This window comes from Ursus maritimus, unplaced genomic scaffold, assembly GCF_017311325.1.
Source record: "Ursus maritimus isolate PB19 unplaced genomic scaffold, ASM1731132v1 scaffold_11, whole genome shotgun sequence".
Classification (NCBI taxonomy): domain Eukaryota; kingdom Metazoa; phylum Chordata; class Mammalia; order Carnivora; family Ursidae; genus Ursus; species Ursus maritimus.
Window position 1 is genome coordinate 67849538 of NW_024423453.1, and position 20425 is coordinate 67869962.

Here is a 20425-nt window from a genome sequence, read left to right on the forward strand (position 1 = left end):
CAGGGCCTGAACAGATACGGAATGCAGCCAAAAATGAACTCAGAAGTTACCCAAATAGGGTCTTCTAATGCCTGACTTGACATTTAGTGGGGAATGAATGTGACAGTAAGACTAATTAAAACACCCACCCCTTCCCATCCCTTCAATTCCAACTTTAGTGACAGACTCTTCAGTCTGCATCGGTGAGCACTGAGCAAGTATTCGAGGTTAGGAATTCAGTATTGATTACTCCTGCCATTTAGAAGATGGACTGAAGTATTCAGTACAGTTGTTAAAAATCTCGTACTCCTGTTGTCAAAGTTAAGTGCACACATATTTAATATTGGTCAGATGACAAACGCTGGGGACATACACACAGGATGTAAGAGTGTGACTAACAGTCCGTCTATAACAAGCACCCTTCCTCTCTTGCCCTGGCCACAGCTCTGTGTAGCCTGGTCACACAGGGAGTGGAGGCCAGGAAAAGAACCACAGTTCCCTGCGCTTCTCAGACTCATTGGCAGCATTTGGGTTTTTCAGGCAGCGTGTTTTCTATGATGGTTTCCATTGAATGATTTGCTTCCTTGGGTTGAATAAAACGGGGCACTCCAGCACAGAGTGGGTACTTATGATGCCCAAGTCCCCTTAGACGCTTTCTGAGATCATAAATTGCTCTCATATTACTATGAGCAAAGTAAAGGCATACATTAATCTCTCTCTAGATATAAGCAAAAGGAGAAAAATCCTATTCCTATTTGCCCTCAATCTTAGACTTCTGTCTAGGACTTTCTCTTTACACTAATTCTTCACTGAGTCGTACCTAGCCCCACAATGATTTGATGTGCCACGTTTCCCAATGGAGATAAGACACCCAACACATTTTTGGTATGTTATACACCAAATAATGTGAAAGGCCCCACATTCAGAGCTGTGAAGGCAGCAATGAGTGGTTATGTATATGTGTGGGATGGAAGGGTCCTGCCCACCACTTTGCCACCTTCTTGACCCCTTGATCCCACCAGGATTCCTTGGAGACCAAAATTTATGCGACACCAAAAACTCATGAGAACATTCCTCCAGAGCATCCCCCGAAACGTCTGTGCTTTCAGGCTGAGTTTGCCTCCTTTGGTGCGTGGGCAGCCGTTCAAATGGGCCAACTCCAAGCGCCAGTTCCCGACAAAGTAACTGAATGAAGGCACCACTCAGAAAAAAATTCTGACCCCAAATCTAGAAGATCCCATGTATGCCTAATATACAAAGAACAGACATTTTAAAGATGGGATTTTAGAAGCACATTCATACATATCTCAAAAGGAAGAACAAGAAAAGGCATTCTCCTTTTGGTAAGATTAAATCTGAGAGGAGACTTCTCACCAGCTCTACTCTTTAATTAGTTTTTCTGTAAACATACTCCTGCCGCCACACTCATCTTTTGAAAAACACATCTCGGGAACATATGTCCCCAGTAGTAGTAGCTGACATGCGGTGCTTAAGGTAAAGGTCAAACAGATGTGGGAAGTGGCCGGCACACTCAACAAAATGCCACACGGCCTCATTTGCTTTCCAGGCTGGTGCCAGAATGTTCGCACGCAGTCCTTATCACAAAATCCAAGCTGTTGGGCTCACTGCCACTGATGTTCGTGAAAGGCAGCTGTTTTTATAACTAGAACATGGTGACTATGGATTCTCAATTACAACGGGGTAACAAAAGTAAATGAAAGTTACAAATACATCAAATGCCATATCTCAGCTTACACCCAGTAAAACTTTATACATGCTGTTAAGAACTGATTTTTAAAAATTAGCTCCAATTTTCTTTGTTTCTCATTTGTCTATGACCATTGGGTACGGCTGACCAAATAGAGAGGGCAAAGAAAAGAGGTACGATCAAGGTACGATCTAACTGTTGTTCGTACAGGTCCGTAGGATGTGACAATCCATCTTGACTCAGACGTTCTGAAAGAGTTCAGTAAGACCTTACTGTGTCAGATGGTCCAATCAGCATATCTTGGAGAGATGATTAAGCCTCCGCTTGAAACAATTTCAAAAGCACTGTCTTCTTTTTCATGCTTCTGTTACAAAGTTTTGTCAACCAAGGAGCCAAAATTCAGTGCCATGTAACTCTACCGCTCTGCCATAAGACTGCCCTCTATACCTCAAAATAAAGCCTGCTTTATAAAGATAAGATTCAAGATATGTACAGCTCAAGTCACAATCCGTATTAATTCCCTTTATTATAAGGGAATGGATTTCTTGGTTAAGGTGCATTTTAAAACTGGCCTCATTCTATATAGAAGAAATAACACGGGTATATTAGGGACCTCCTGTATATACACAAATGCTTCTTTTTATTTCAGCTTTTCAGGACTGCCTGTTTCGTCTGGTTCCAATGCCATGATTTGTGCTATCCTTTGGGTCCTTACATATTACACTAAAACTGTACAAAGCTTTATGCGGTGCCTGCTTCTGTAGAGCCTGGAACGCCTTTGAGACATTATCTCATTTTGTTATGGCCAATTGTATTATGCTTACCCCCAGAAATCACTGTTAACACCAGCCACCCTCTCTCTTGAGCTTGTGAGTGGTTTATGGAGCTGAAAACGAGTTACCAATGGATAGGAATCAAACGCAGGAAACCAGTACCCACTGGTGGAACAACAGACCCTGGGCATTAAATCACTTATGACTGGAATCTGGTTAATCACAGGAGAGGAGAGCGTAATGGCAAAAGGAATGCTGTAACCTTGTTTTTCAGAGCACTTTCAATCAATCACTTTCGATTCAAAATTTCAGATGCAATTTCAGATGCAATGACGACGATATAAAGAGTTTAACTGTCCTGCCCAGGACGGTCACCCTCGATAGGGACAAAACCATCTGATCTGAAGTAGCCTTCTGCCTTTTCCGTCCTCTCCCTGTCCATCACTCGCATCTTTTTCTGGTCCTGGTAATACCAGCCTTTCTTCCTCGTTGCACTTTTAAGTCTCTGAACTGTTTTGTTTACTTACTTTGTTCACTTGTTTTTGTCTCCTCTAATGGAAACCCTACAAGAACAGGAACCTTGCTGTTTTGTCATTCAGGTGACCTCAGTGCCTAGAACATCTCTTGGGCTCAATAAATGTACCTGGCACATAATAAGAGCACAATACTTGCTCAGCAAGTATTTTTGAATGAATAAATGACCACAACTAGAATCTCCAGGTAGCAGTGATTTTTCAGCCATGCCCATGGATCTGGGGTGGGAAAGAACATTCTAGATGGAGAACAGCTGTCTCACTACCAAATCCCTTGTCTGGTTAAAGAAGCAAGGCTGTGAAAGGTGAGCGGTATTATAGCTTCGCAGTCAATTCTACTTCCCTGCCCCTATTTTTAGTAACAAATGAAGGTCAGGGGCAAGGTGACAGAAAGACATGAGTGATAAGTGACAGCATTTGGGCTATTTTGGAGCAAAACTCAAGTAATCAGTCTGGCAGTTCCCAAAAGTTTAAACATAAAAGCAATTCCACTCCTAGGAACATACCTAAGAGAACTGAAAACACATGTTCACACAGAAACTTGTACATAAATGTTTATGGCAGCATTATTCAGAATAGGCTAAACGTGTAAATAACCCAAATGTCCATCACCTGGTGCATGGATAAGTAAAATGTGATACATGCATACAACGAATTTTATTCAGCCATAAAGACAGGAAGTACCGATACATGCTATAATGATGATGAACCTCGGAAACACTACATTAAGTAGAAAAAGCAGCTAGTCACAGAGGACCACATATTATACGATCCCATTTACATGAAATGTCTAGACTAGGCAAATCTACAGAGACAGAAATTAGGTTGGTGGTTGCTCAGGGCTGGGGGATAATGACCACCAAATGGGTACAGGGTTTCTTTCTGGGATAATGAAAATGTTCTGAAAGTAGATGGTGATGATGACTGCCCAACTCTGTGAATGGCGCACTTTGTAAATAACCATTGAATTGTATGCTTTAAATGGGTAAATTGCACAGTATTTGAAACAGAGCTCAATAAAGCTGTTATTAAAAACAAAAGCAGAAAACTCGTGTAATAACCAAATCCTTCTGCAGTCTGCAAGGGCGGGGAAATGTTGGCACCTCCCGTATTTCCCTCATGGAAGGAGAAGAACAGCTCTGCCTATTATATCTGGGGTTTTATGAAGGTGACCCCCTACCCCTCTTACTCTCCACACTAGCTTGCCTTGCTCCAGAGGGCTTGCCTTGGTCTCGTGTTTTATCTTCACTCATTTAGCAGACTTCTGCAGAACACCTACTCTATGCCAGGTGCTATGCTAAGCACCGGCCCTGAAATGAAAGGGGAGCGGGCTTTGCCTTCAAGGAGCTACCACTTTCATAATTATTCATTCGACCACAGGGCAGGAAACAGCAAAAGGAAGAGTCCTAAGTGGTATTCTGTGGTGGGTTGTGGGCAGACAAGAATTTTCCGTATCTGGGCTCCAGAAAGGTAGACTGCTGTCCACACCGGAAAAAGCACACACGGTCTGGTATGTGAATATCGCAAAGGTGGCCGGGCAGAGCGCGCAGTGGGGAGCCCCGGGAGCCAAATCGGACAGGAAGCTGGAAGACACAAAACCCCTAAGGCCATGAAATAGTGCCAGCATTAGCCTTAAATTCCATCTGGCAGTACTTTGGGTGTTTCCATTCTGTTTATTTGTATTTTTTTAAAGGAAAGAGGAGATGGGGAAGGAGGGAGAGAACTCAAGTTATTACTCAGCATTTCCACCGTGTTTAATGTTTGCAAAGTATTGCTGCCCTCACTTAGTCCTGCATTGCCTAAAATAATAAAGGACTCTGAGAACCCAGCCAAGAACTCAAAGTACTTAGGAGATATAAGAACCTATCACTGCATCTGGCAAGACAGGCACTATTAAAAAAAATTAATCCCATAAAATAAGCACTATATAAAAGCTTAATCCAATATAAGAGTCTTTGTAAAACTGACAGGCCACTTGGTGGTGGTAAATGAACTCCGTCAGCTCATGTTCTAAGTTTGCCCATTCATACCTTGACACGTGGCAGTTTTGCCGAATGGGCAAGGACATCCTTTTTCGACATGAAAGAGTCCTATGGCACACCAAGGATTTTATGGTAACAATTCCCAGGCACACCAGCTTCCTGCTGTCAGGACTGGAGCACCAGGATCATCATATTCAAGATGCGACATTGATAAAGTGGCAGGTTTTTGTGTGATTGTCTATCAGCAGGGCCAGCACCGGCAAGCACACCACTTTATGAGCTGCAAAACGCTAGAAGCACCGTGGCTTTTGGACTCAAGCTCCGGAAGGTACTTGGAATGGATGTGTTTGTGCGTCTCTGATTACATTTATATTCAACCAAGCTCAGTGACCCCTCGGCTTGCTCCAGAGGAGTGCTACCTTTAGGAATGTTCACTGGTCAACTGGGAGACTACTCAGTAAAGTACAGAGAGGATGCAAATAATAAATGCTTGTTAATATGAATCCTAGGAGGACAAAGTGCTTCAATTAGCTACTTCGAAAAATATGTTGGGGTCACATAGAGATGAAAAAAGAATCTTGAAAATGTATTCAAAAGACATCACCTACTTTATTTCCAATCAATTCTCCACTCTTCCCTCCTACACTCCACTAATACACTTAGAAAAGCTTGACAACACACACATATGCACACAAACTGAAAACTAACATGATAAAGTGGGAATTATGAGGTCAAGATCTGAAAAAGACCAAAACTCAGAAAGATGAGACCAGCGTCTGAGGCTGCTCTCTTCTTGGGGCACTTGTCCAATTAAGAAAAGTGTCCTGAATGCCTGAGCAGCATTTCTGATGGCCTCATGGGTCCAGGAGAACAAAAACTGGAGTCCTGGACTGCCAATGAGTTGGACGTAATTTCAGACAAACCAGACTAAGGCAAAAAAGCATTAGTACAGACAAAAACATTGGTAAAAGATTTAATAAACAGGAATTAAAAGCTCAAATTGCTTAATATAACAATTCTAAAGTTAAAGTTGTATGTACCTAAAAAAAGGTCTGAGAATACATAAAGCAAAAAATTGACATCACTGTAGATCACGGACATAAACTGCAAGCATGGTGGAAGATTTAACACGGTTCTCTCAGTGACGGAATATGAAGAAAAACATTAACATATAGCAAATTTGAAATAAAAAATGACAGGGAAATCAGAATCTAATTGTCATCTATAGAACTCTCACCCCATGATCCTAATATACATTCTTTTTGAGCCCATATGGAAGAGTTACAGAAACCGAACATACACCTTTCACCTGTACAGGGCAAAAACGTGTGCCCACTAGATAGAACAGATTAATCTGGCCCTTGACAAAGAGGTATGACTTAGTAAGGTTTGAGGGAACCATGATTTCAATAAGCAAAGGAGTCCTGAGATAAGATGATAGTACATTGTCCCTTGTGTCTCAGAGACTTAGGGACTACATGGAATTGTTGTTGGGTTGGACCTGAGACGATGAGGATGAAAACAGAAAAGAGAGAGTGGAGTGGGAAGAGCCCACACAAACCTCTTTCTCTTCTCCTTTCCCCTAGGAGCTGCATGATTGTACTTTAATTTGTGTGGAAGGGAGAAGCAAACACCTGCCCTCTGCCTAAAAAATAAAGGGAGGCAGCAGAAATAACAGAGTGTTCTGTGCAACTGGGCAGAATAGAATGACTTAGCTTTTCTATAGCCAAACCCTGCTTCCTTTCCGACCAGCTTCACATTCCCCATCCTAGGAATCCACGAGAGGTTCTTGATGACCACCTCTGCCATTCTACGTCACGAGCATTTACATGGGTCAGGGGGAGTGCAGATCCTAAAAATCTAGAGATCCTGATTCTAACAAGCCTCACTCTCTGAGAAAAGTCTGCCTAGCTTCCCACTGCATTTCTGTCTCAATCTTCAGAAAGAATAAATGGGCCCTAAAAATTGGTCTTTGCTTTGGTCCTCGACTTCCGTGGCCTGGATACATGTTTGCTGTAGTCTGGGGATCTGAGTCAGAAATGTGGGCATGTAGAGGAGTCCTGCTAGGAATCTGAGAGTTTGAGTTGGAGCTAAAAACTTGGGATGGGGTGGGAGGTGGTGGGAGCAGACATGACGTATGCCTCTCAGACAATCAGGAGTCCTGAGTCCTACCCTACAGCCCACTAACAGGTTAACTGGAACCACCTCCCTGGCCCACGAGCTAGTTGCAAGAAATATACTAGTGGGCTTTCTGGATCTGCTGTAGCCCTGACCTAATTCTGTGAAAGAATCTCAGCAACACCAGTAGGTCTCTCCCTCATTTTTCCCCCAATCTGGCAACATTTAGTGCTGAGTAGAAAGAGCCACTTAATCAGCAGTGCCTCCTTGGCACGACAGCCAATCTGGGGGCCCACATGGCTCCTCCTGGGCCAGCACTGTGGCAGATCCTTCTGCATCCAGTGCCTGGGCTTCAACGATTCACATACTTTGAGAATCTGGTGTCTGGGCATGTTTGCACTCATGTACTCAACGGGCTGTTTTGAAATCACCCTCGGTACGAAACTGTATAACCTAAAGTACTTCCTGGATTTTTACTAGCACCGCTTCAGGAAGTAAAGCATGTTGATGTTTGCTCTAAGTGCCTTATTAATAAGTAACTCCCACCGTTTACCCCTTTCCCCGTCTGGCTGAAGGCCATCCAGACTTACCCTCGTACATCTCCAGGATGTGAACCGTGTCTCCAATCTGCAAGGAGAGCTCCACATCTTGAGAGGCATTGTAGTTATAGATCGCTGGAAAGGAGAAACACAGGGGGGAAATGGCATCAGTGGTGGTTAAAATACAAGTCAGTAAGCAGCACACGCAGTGGCTAATGAATTACTTATTTAACAAATAACCCTCTATTCCATGCTTTTGTGTGAATCACCCACCACAAGGCAGAGGACATCCTCCACAACCCCCATGACTGGTATGTTCCAGTCATTCTTCCATCCAACAAAAATTGGTTGGTTGCCCCTTGCATATTGTGTTGGAGACCAGTGACAGTGACAAAACACACAGATGTGGTCCTGTCCCAGGGGTATTTAATCATCTAGGAGAGGGAGGAAGATATTAAATGTATAATATTACAGAAACAACTACTTAATTTAAATTGTGGCAAGAGTTCTGAAAGAAAAAAAAACAGGCTAGGGGCGCCTGGGTGGTTCAGTCGGTTAAGCGTCTGCCTTTGGCTCAGGTCATGATCTCGGGGTCCTGGGATTGAGCCTGGCATCAGGCTCTGCACTCAGTGGGGAGTCTGCTCCAGGATTCTCTCTCTCACTCTGCCCCTCCCCCTGCTCATGCTCTCACTCACACTCTCTCTAAAATAAATAAATAAATCTTTAAAAAAAAAAAAAAGAAAGAAAGAAGAAAAAGAAAGAAACCAGGCTACAATGAGAATATGCTGTGGGGTTCTTTAAGTCAGTTCCCTTATTCATCAGACAACAGCCAGCCTATAACACCGCTGAGCTTATAACCTCTAAGACATAGAACAAGCCATCTCCTCACTTCCCTGACACAGTAATTGGGAGTCAAAAGGCCACTGTGAGTCCCATCTACCCACGAGGAACGGACTGACACAGGGTGTGCTGCAGACATGGCTGCCTTGCCCCTGTTCCAGGCATCCTGGGGACCTGGATGGCCCCAGCACCTCCACATCAAGGTCACCTCAGTCACCACATCCTTAGGACCGGCAGTGACTGGGCCAGATTGTGAAAAATAGGCTAAGTCTTATAATTCAAAAAGATGACGACCCAATTTTAAGATGGATAAGAGCTCTGAAGAGACATTTTACCAAGAATCATATGCTGGCTAAGACACATGAAAAGATACACACCATCATTAGTCATCAGGGAAATGCAAACTAAAACCACAATGAGATACCACTTCACACCCACTAGAATGGCTCTAGTTTCAAAAAGGCAGACAACCGGTAAGAATGTGGAGAGACTAGAGCCCTCAGACATCGTGAGCAGGAATGTAAAATGGCCCAGCCTCTTCAGAAAACAGGTGGACAGTTTCTTAGAAAGCTAACCATAAATTTCCACCATGGCCCAGCAATGACATTCCCATTTACCTATGAAGAGAAATGAAAACACGTCTGTGCAGTGACTTTATGTGAATACTCACAACTGCTGTGGTAGGCAGAAACATAGCCCCCCAAAAGACAGCCACATCAAATTTCTGGAACCTGTGAATGCTCCCGTGTGTGGCCAAACATTTGACTAAATTAAGGAGATTAAGAGGAAGAGATTTTTCTGGATTATCAGGGTGGGCCCTAAAGGCAATCACGTGTGTCCTGACGAGAGAGGGCCAGAGGGAGTTTGGGGAAATGCACAGAAGGGAAGGCAACTTGGACATGGAGGAAAAGGTTGCATCAGGGATTGGCATTACCACCGGAGGAGGCAGCAAGGAATGGAATCTCCCCAGAGCCTCTAGAAGGAGCAAAATCTTCACCTTAGACTCTGGTCTTCAGAAACATAAAAGCATACATTCCTGTTGTTTTATGCCACAGTTTGTAGTAATTTGTGAAAACAGTCATAGGAAACCAATATAGCAACATTATGTGCAATAGCCAAAAAGTGGAAACAATTCATCAATTGATGAATTGATGAACTGATGAATAGATATGTTAACTAGGATATTTCCATAAGATGGAACACTACTCAGCAACAAAAAGGAGTAAATACAGACACATGCTACAACACAGCAGAACTTCAAAGACATTATGCTGAATGGCAGCCATATGTGAAATGCCGATTTTAGGCTTCCATTTATTTGCAATGTCCAGAATAGGAAATCTACTAGAGATAGTACCGCCGATTACCGGTTGCCTGGGCAGGGGAGAAGAGGGAAGAGCGAATGAACACAACAGGCATGAGGGAGGTTTTCAGGGAGGTGGAAACACCCTCAAACTGGATTGAGGGGATGGTTACACAACTCTGTGAATTTACTAACATTCATTGAACTATATACTTGAAAAAGGGGGGATTTTATAGTACATAAATTAGAGTTCAATAAAACTGTTGTTGTTTTTTTTTTTTAAAGTAGGTCTAGTTGTTACCCTCACTCTCTTGGTAAGGGATCTGCATCCTTCCAGGAAGAAAGAACCACCTCAGAGATTCAGTTCTAGCCATTTACCTGATGATTCAAGGAACCAAGATGTTCCCCATCCCTGCAGCTCTAATGAGCACACGAGGATGGTCATTCAATCCATCTGCCAGATCCCACAAAGGTCTTTAAAAAGCAAAGAAAGTTGTCCCCGCACTGCAAACTGTGGGTACTCACTGCTCTTTCTCGAACCTGCAATGCACCCTATGTCTGCAGCTTGACTGAGGCTTTCCCTCACCTCATGGTCTATCCATGAATGGAAGGCGCATACCTCCGGCCACATCTTTTTCAAGTGGCCTTTTTGAAGGGACTCACCCAAAGAGTGTTCTTCTGTAGTCTCAGACAAATTATGTTGAGATTAATGTACTATTGAGCTTTTGGACTAGACTATGAATTCAGAACAAGGTTGGGCTCATGAAGTGGGTTTGGAGAAACTACACCGAATTGAGATGTAGCAGTTAGTTCCCCATTGACTCCTATACCTCTTTAGGGGCTACTGGGCCATGGCTGCTATTCCACTGAAGTTCTCCTCCTTCATCCGAGAGTCAGGTGACTCAATGCTTTGTCCACTAAGTGTATGTCTGGTTTTCCGTACAGAACGTACATCTCATATCCTTGACTCCCCCTAGTCCCCATTCACTGAGTCCCACTGAGCCTGTTCCTTCCAGCGGCCCTGCTCACAGATGGAAACAGGAAGTAATGAGGTTGCTGTGTCACAATGTGTTGTGTAATGACCAAGCTCCAGCTCTTCCTCGTTCTTGTCATCAGGAAAGTAGGCAGAAACTCTCAAAGGCAACACCTAGCACAAACACCTACCAAGGACTGTTGTAAACACACACACACACACACACACACACACACACATACACACACTGTAAACCAATGTTACCTTAACACCTTGATTCCTAAATCCTCCAAAATTATCCTAGCCTTAATTACCCACCTTAGCCTCCAATATCTGCCAAATTCTACCCTCTGCTCCAGTCAAGACTCTCACAGTGCCCCTAAATTCTGTGCTCAACCCACAGTTTATCCCCACTTGTAACAACAGCTTATCTTTTGCTATGTAACAATCCAAAGCTCACATTCACAATTCCACTCAACAAATAACTACAGACTCCCTATCACCCTGCATGAATCTGTTTCTTCTGACATCTGACATCATTTCCTTCCAACACAGTTTGGGTTTTAATCTCAGATAATCTTGATTGTCATCCGCCCCCAATCGGAAGGTAAACTCCTCACAATGTTGTTACATTATTTTACAGATGGGGAACATTATTTTTTCTGGTTGCACATTATTTTTCTGCCTTTCACATTTCAAGGCACTGGATTAGACCCAAAGAACACGCTCAAGGCACAACGGTGACTTTTATAGAATCTACCAATCAATTCAGTTATTCACCACTTCTTCCCCAAAACTTAAGATACTTACTTCTGTTTTCCTGAGAAGCAGCAGCTGTGGTTCCCCACCACTAATGAAAGAGATATCAAAATCACCTCTCCTGCCACTTTTTGCTTATTATACAAGAGAGAATCTACCTTTCCCAATCAAGCTTTCAAGGAGAGTCCCATGGGAAGCACAACCCTTCAAAAATGCCTTTCACTGGAGTAAAGTCACCTGGTAGAGGACATTCATCAGTTTCACGTCTTCGGGCAGAAGTACCAACAAGATTCCCAATCACTCAGAGCTGTCATCTCTTCATTCCAACGATGCACTTTTGAACCTTACCCTCACTCTCCCACCCTCTATTACCCCTCATTTCCATTGTATTTTATGGTTTCACTTCCATAAGTAATACAGTAACTATAAGAAGTGCATGCCACGCACCACATTATTTAATTAGGAAACAGATTCAGAAGGGGTAAACACCTTGGCCCAAGTAATCCAGCTTTATAAGTAGCAAAGCTGTTCCTAACGCTGGTGATGATGATGGCTTCATCACATTTTACAAGGCTGCTCCGGAACGGTGAAGGAACAGCCTGGAAACAAAGAGAGGAGCCTCATAGATTCTCAGTATGATGTCTGCCTTAGATTTCGCTCATAAAACGGAAATCCAGCTTCCAAACACAAGCTTTATTATATGGGTCAGTGACTGGTAATCACGTTGTCTGCTAGTCTGGTGCTATTTGAAGGACCGGCATACAGCTAGCTCTCAGTGGATGGTGCTTTCTTCCTGGAATGTGACTAATTATTACAGAGAAAGACAGATACAGGGAAAATAAGGGAAACTCTGAGGGTTAAACAAAACAGTATTGAAGACTCAACTATACCACTTACACACGCATGACCTTGAATGAGTTCTCAGTCTGAGCCTCAGTTCCCCATCTGTAAACTAGGCATCATATCAGATGACTCGAAGGGTCCCTGTGGCTCCAACATCCTCTGATTCATGAAGTGATGATAAAAAGCAGGAGAAACAAGTTGTGCTGTTTTGACCTAGCAGGCCCACCACAATCTCTTGTTTTGTCTGAGGAAATTAAACAAGAACAGGGAGTTGCTGAATATAAATTGCCTCGCTGGCTGCTATGTGCAAGGTTGGGAAAGACGAATTGCTGGAATTTTTCCCTAAGCAGCTTACTGTTTATATCATGAAGTGTAATTTTGCAGAGCCAAGTAGACAAGACAGTATGTCTACAAATGTAAAATAGTTTACATTTTACCAAATCTTTGATTTGGCCTTTTCTTTTAAACCAGGCTTATATGAGAGAGGTGAAAAGAAAGCTGGGTCTTAAGATTATGCAATAAGAAAACAACAGAATACACGAATAGGCCTCAAAATGAGGCTCAGTTTCAACAGTGAAAAGTCTATGCATTACTAGTATTTAATCTTTCTAATAAATCAGGTTCTTTCATGAATCCTCAAATTACAACCCCCTGAAGAATAACTAAAACATGACATTTCCTATTAGTCATTTGGTAGACTCTACAAAAGAAAGATCCAGCAAACACAGACCAAGGTCCCAGTTTGAACTATTTACTACTCAGAATATTAAAAAGATGACCAAACTTCATCTTTTTCATTATTATCTTGATCTACCTACTTTCAGCCAAACACAAAAAAGGCACATCGCACCTTCGATCTTTGCCCCGGATTTAATGCAATGATGTCCTCAAAGGCCAAGTGGACTTTCTTCTTTAGCTCTTTAATTACAGTCTACTATAAGGATCAGAGAATCAGATTCAACAGTAGGTCTGACCCCAAGAAGTAAAAATCTATGGTTTTATACTGATCATTCTATTTAGGTTGCAAACTAATCTTTTTAGGACAAGACCATGACGGCGCCTCTCTACTCAGAACATCCCGGCCAGGGGCCACCAACCCAGGACAGCAGCTTGTATTTCTCACCCATAGTACTCCACAGGATCAGGCTCTTTTGGGATTCTTAACTTCATTTTCTAGACTACTGAGGAAAACAGAGGATTTATTGACCAACTCATTGGTAATTCTTTAAGAAATCTCTATTTTAAGGATTATAGCTATTTATAGACAGAACTGATAAATACCCTTAACCGGAGAGATATTTCACAGATATTTCAACTATAGTTTACTGACTGTCTCACTGTTACCAAGTGATTACTATACACCATCTCATTTAAACTCATATGAAATTAAATTTACATAGAATGTTTAAAAGAGAAAAGCTGAAAAAAAGCAATTTGCAATTATGGGAGAAAAGTCTATATTCTACAAACGTGTGGAGCTTTCTCCCACAGCTTCCCCATCAAAAAAGTGGAGGCAACCGTACATTCCTCATTAGGTTTGGTGAAGCACAAAGAGGAGAATGTATGCAGAATCCCTAGGACCATGACCAGTACCTGGTGGACACTGGAAAAAATGGCAGTCACCTTCCCTTTCTCCCCTTTCCCTTTCTTGCTGGGTCCAGCTCCCCACTTTGAGCATGGTGGCACCCATGTCCTCAAAGATGGACATTTTCACCCTCACCAATAATCCAGGGGAAGTCATTCAATGAAGACTGGGAATCAGGAAGGCATGTGGAGAAGCAGAACCAGCTAGCCCAGCAGTCCTTCCAGGGTAAAGGCTGCTGGGCAATGTAGTGCAGGTGTCCCTAAGGACGGCAAAACCGCTTTACTGCAGGCAGCTGAGAACGGAGTTCCCCTAAGAAGCAGCATGGGAGTAAGGGAATATTTTAATATTTTAACCATTTTCTTGCCGTCCCTTCTAGCATTTCAACAGTGATTTAGCTGAGGAACCAGGGTTTTATTCAGAATACCAAAGATGCCTCAATCATGTAATCACTACAGTACTCTCAATCTGGGTACATTAAAACACATTCTAATATTACTCATGCCTACAGCTTCTATTCTTTTCCACTGATCTCTTTCTTGTTAAGAAAAAATATAAGAGAAAAAAAATCTGAGGGCAATTAAGGAGGGTTTTATTGATGAAGTAAAAAAAAACAAAACAAACAAAAAAAAAAAAACCTGACTTACTACTAAGCTCCAAACACCTTACCCTAACAAAGTAAGGTAGGAATCAGGTTCTTCTTGGTATGCATTCTTACTAAATACAAACTAAATAGAACTGAGATAAAAAATGATCAGCTCTAAGATTGTGTCCAGTTTACTGCAGCTAACTTATGGACGGAAATCACAACTGAGGAATCAAGAATCTGAAGATAAAAGCCACAGATCACTGTGGAATCTAGAACAAGTACCCTGAAATGATAGGCAAAAATGTCAGTGACTATTTTCTCCATCCATACATGAATTTGAGACAAAACACAGTTCACGGAAAAAAAAGGAATGATCCCCAACAGGCTGTAAAACCTATTACTTTGAAAACATCAAGCTGAAAATGAGAAAACAAGAGTAGCAGGTTGGGACCTGGGCTTACATCTCAGCAGGGCGTGTCCTGGGGCAAGCCTAACTGGTTGCCTCCCCACCACGGACCACATCCAGGAGGGTCTTAGGACTGAACCCCGGCCCTTTCCATCTTATATTCACCACAGTCACGTCTTGCTGCCAGCACAGTGAGAAGACAGAGTGTGTGTATACGTGGCCCGGAGGGAAGGGGGAATGAGAAAAGCAAACAGCCAGGGAGAAGGCCAGAAGCTAAAGAAATCTGGGAAACCATCTGGTCAGATCTCCTTGTTTCATAAATGAGAAAATGGAAGCCATGCACGTATGTGCCCACTTGAGCACACGCGTGCACACGCGTGCATGTGTGTGTAGCTGAAAAGTGACCTGAAGGTGAAACCTACTTACAACCAGGCCACTGAAGATCCTTCCCACAGCTTGGCCAGAAAACTACCATGCTGGACTCTCACACAAGTCATTTAATCTTCAGGCTTCAATGTCCTCATCAATGAAATGGTATTTGTGAACTGGTATTTTACCTGCCTCTTAGGGTTGTTATAAGAATAAAATGAGGGGCGCCTGGGTGGTTCAATCAGGTAAGCCTCCGACTCTTGATTTCAGCTCGGGTCCTAATCTCAGGGTCGTGAGATCGAGCGCTGTGTTGGGCTCCACGCTCAGCGTGGAATCTACTTAAAATTCTCTTCCTCTCTCTCTGCCCCTCCCCTGATTGTGCAGACACACTCTCTCTCTAAAATAAATAAATAAAAGAATAAAAGATAATAAAATGAAAAGAAATATAAAAATGAGTAATTTTTAGTAATGCCTTTGGAATCAAGATATTTCAGCATAGAAGACAAGTACAAATCAAAAAAATGATAAATAAATCTCGGTTAATCTATGTGAATTAGAAATATCATTATGAATTTGGAACATTTTTCTTTTTTAAAAAAAATAAAATATATATTTTATGTATGTTTTTCACTTCCACTGTGGCTATAGTGAACCAGAGAACACATCAGGGAGCAAATGAACTCTCTCGTCTTAGAGATCTAAAAAATAGGCAAAATATGACTAATGGTTTTCAGGCACAAACATGTAGTGCAGGAGAGGGATGCCTGAGAGGACAGAAACAGATGAGGTTAAGTCTACTGCCTCTGGTTACTGTCTGAAGGTCTCCAGGCAAAAGTAGAGGGAGGAGAAACACAAGCAGGGCCTGGTGGTCACCCTAGGATGAGGAAACAGAGTTGAGAATTCAGGGAGGTCCAGGTGGCTAAGATACGCAGGACAGAGAATCAGAGAGGAGTTTCCCCCCAAGTCTACAGCTGAGTACTGGTCAGCCCATGCATGCAAAGAAAATACCCAAGGCCAAGGAAAAGAACCACTAGAAAAGAACAGAAAGAGCAGTTCCCACTCCTCACACAGGGCTGGGGACAGTTCGTGTTTTCTACAACCAGCCTAGAGAAACCTTGTGCTATGTGGCTACCGCTCTGAGCACTGGAAGAGCAGAGCCTTGGTAGTGCAACCCACCTGGCCCTCAGGTAAAGGCTGCGCTGGTTCTGCCTACCCAAGATCAAATGCAAACCTGGAAAGAATAAAAGTTTTCTCATAACCTAACTGCATCCCAGAACAAGATTCAAACTCCCAACAGAATAAAATGTACAATGTCTCACATCCAGTTCAAGATTACCAGGCATGCAAAGAAGGGTGAAAATATCACCTAAAGTCAGGAGAAAAATGAATCAATAGGGAAAGACCTAGAAATGACAAAGATCAGGCAACAGAACATGTCCCAGGTAACTAAAGGATTCAAATCATACAATGGAATTAAACTAAAAATCAGTAACAGACATTTAAAAATCTCAAAACATTTGAAACTGAACAACATAATTCTTACCAGTCTGGGGGCCATTCAAAAGTCAACGTAATCTACCACATTAAGATGAAAAAAAAAATGTATGATCATCTCTGTAGATACAGAAACAGCATTGATAAAATCTGATATCCATGAATTAAAAAAAACTGTCAGCAAATTAAAAATATCTTCAGCCTGATAAGAAGCATACATGAACACACCTACAGCTAACATCATATCAAACTGTCAAATATTAAGTGTGCTTCCCTAATACTGGGGACAAGGTGAGGATATCAGCTCTCCACCTCTATTCCACATTTTAACAGTGGTTCTAGCTAGTGTAATAAGGCAAGAAAAGAAATAAAACATTTACTAACTGGAAAGGATGACACAGAAAATAACATGTTATTAGAAAATAACACGATCATCTACATAGAAAATCTTGAGGCATTTACAAAAGAGTGACCAGAACCAACAAATGAGTTTAGGTGGTTTCAGGACCCAATTTTTGTCAATATACAGAAATCTATTGTATTTTTCTATCCTACAACCAGGAAGCTAAAACCGGGTTATAATTAATGTGTATTTCTTCCCATGGATTCTCAGTGAAACAGCTTGAAAACCAGTGTCCCAGAGAAACTCTTGCATAAGTGTACTGAGAAACAGGTACAAGAATGTTCACAGTAGCAGCGTTTGAGCAGTAAAAACTGGAACCATTCCATGTCTACTGAAAGGAAAATGGAGAAATAAATTATGATATATTCAAACACAGAGTACAGCAACTTTGCACACATACCACTAACAAAATGCTGAGCATATAAGAAAAAATCATTGGAGATATACACACACAAGATGATGCTTTTAGAGAAAACTCAAAATCTTGCAAAACTAAATGAATTAGGTTTTTAAAGTACACATGTATAAATGGTAAAAACCATAGGGAAAAAATGGAAATAAAACACACTAATTTCAGAATATTTTTATATCCAAGCTAGGACTGGAGTGATAGACTACTAGGAAGGAAGCATGGATATGTGGCTAATATCCAAAAAACCTTTTTTTGTAATTCATTGGATGGTGAGGGTTTATTACTCTTTATACTTATTACTGTTTCTCTTTATATTCTTCAGGTGGGCTTATTATACTCTTTATACTCTTTACAAGTGTTGCAACTATGCTTTTATGTATTTATATTTATAATTATATAAATATATATAAATTATATATATAAATTATGTAAATATATTTATATTTTATAAATATATATAAATTATATATATAAATTATATAAATATATTTATATAATATAAATATATATAAATTATATAAATATATTTATATTATATGAATATAATATAAATATATTGATAAATATTTATCAATATTTAATTCAAACAATGAAAATCAGCTAGACAGATCTACATGAATACATATACATGGGGGGTATTCATAATGACAAAAAAATACCTCTTTTACATAACTTATTACAGGGTAACATATATATTATTCCAGTGGTTCACCGGTGTTAGCATGCAGCAAAGTCACCTGGAGGGCTTGTTAAAACACAGATTGCTGGGCCTTCTGATTCAGCAGGTCAGGCTTGAGAATTTGCATTTGCACATGTTCCCTAGGTAGCACTGAGGCTGCTGGTTCAGGCCAACACTCCAGGACCTTCAACACAAGCCAGCAAAGAAGGGAGAGCTAACCCAGGCCTCACTTTACAGATAAAGAAACGTAATCTCTGAGAGATGAAGAGATCTGCAGTATATGTCCAGCTCTGGACTCAGACTACCTATGCCCAAACCCTGGCTTTGTATTTAGTAACTCTGACGTAATTTAACCTCTTGGTGCCAAAATTCCTCTACCTGTAAATGGGTACAATTAGAGCATTTTGCATATAGGGCTTGTGCGAGGAGTAAAGGATTATAAAACACTTAAATCTGTGCCTGGTACGTAATAAACCCTGGGGAATTGTTAACTAACTTAACTGCCACTAAGTTAATAAGTGGTGGAGCTGAGACTCAAATCTAGCACTTCATTTTCAATTATCGTCAACACAAATGCTTTTTGGTACCACAAAACAACATTGGGGAGTCCCACAGAGTCACACAAAACCTCTCTTAAAGATAGTTTTAGAAACCTTTAAAACCAGAAGACTTGAATGTAAATTCTAGATCCAACTGCTCTTTCCACTTTTAAGAAAACTAAGAACCAGAATGAAGTGGCTTGCTTAAAAGATCATACAGCTAGTTAGAGGAAGTGTGGGATGTGCAAACTGGAATAATTTTTTTCAAGGGCCACATAAGTGGTCTTTATTATAACAAGCAAGCATTAGATCTATAAATATGAGGAACTAACTTTCTGATTTACATACCTTTTTCATATACATATGTGTATACACAAACACCACATATAGAAATTTTATGAATGAAGTTTTCTTTTCAAGATACAATTAGTTGGAGAGGCATAGTCAGTTAAATGTCCTACTCTTGGTTTTCAGCTCAGGTCATGATCTCAGGGTCCTGAGATCAAGCCCCACATTGCTTCCACGCTGGTAAAGAGTCTGCTCAAGATTCTCTCTCCCTCTCCATCTATTCCCCTCCCCACTCTGTCTCACTCTCTAAAATAAATAAATAAATCTTTTAAAAAAATACAATTAGTTGGAGTCAATTCAATGCAAAGATATGGAAAATCTTTCCGTCTCATTTCTTCCTGCAGTCTGAAGAAAGGTGAATATATTATTTCTCTGATTTAATTTTAGGACAAAAGAAAAATCTAAATTTTGGATTGTATTTCAGTAAAATCATCTTTACATTTTAAAAATTCACCCAAGTTCCACTTTCTTTTCACATACATTTGAACATAATCAGAAGTAGAATAGATAAGTTTTTCTAATTCAACATGCCTTTCAAGTTATCCCCAAAGCATTAAAATTTTAGGCATGCCATGTTTATAAAAAAATATATTGTTCATAAAATATAGTAACCTAACGTACCTTACAATGCAATCTAAATGTTAATAGCAAAATAACATTTTTCCAACCAGAAATATAGGATTCTTTGTTTTTTGGCATTTAAAAATAGAAATCACTCTAAAGCTAGTGGAAAAATATATTTCCTGGTCTTCCACATTAGCATGTTATATTTTATTTCAATATAATGAATTAGACAGTTTACGCAGTGACCTATAGTAATTACATTTGCTCCAATGTAAAGTGTTATAGTTCCAACTTCTGCTTCTATGCTGTGAACCACAAAGAGAAGACAAAATCATGTACCATCAAAAGGCAACACATTTTTATGATGAGCTATACAGATGACAGGATCACACACACTTCACTCCCCACCCTACTGCCCTGCCTCATTGGACATTTTTTATGGTATCGGAGCATAGTATAGGTAAAGAGAAAAAACAAAGATCCGTCTATTTCAGTTAGATGACTGGAGACTTTATTCTTTGAGTCATGCAGCCTTGACACCAGCAGAGTCACCCTAGACCTCCTGCTCCCCATTTCATCTTTGTTCATCTTTGTTCATCATCTAGAACTCAGGTTATTACCCTTGGGTCTTTCCTGATTGCCCTGCTCTCAATCACTTTTCCGGTATGAAACAGGACAAACAATAACAAC

The 20425-nt window shown here is 41.0% G+C and overlaps 1 protein-coding gene across 1 annotated transcript in view; it reads right to left on the bottom strand.

The window, feature by feature from the left end:
• Nucleotides 1–20425, bottom strand: part of DOCK5 (dedicator of cytokinesis 5) — a 210948-nt gene that overhangs the window by 146315 nt on the left and 44208 nt on the right. The window contains exon 2 of the mRNA XM_040626490.1: nucleotides 7684–7767. Coding sequence (XP_040482424.1) covers nucleotides 7684–7767 — 84 coding nt within the window. The remainder of the gene's footprint in view (nucleotides 1–7683; nucleotides 7768–20425) is intronic.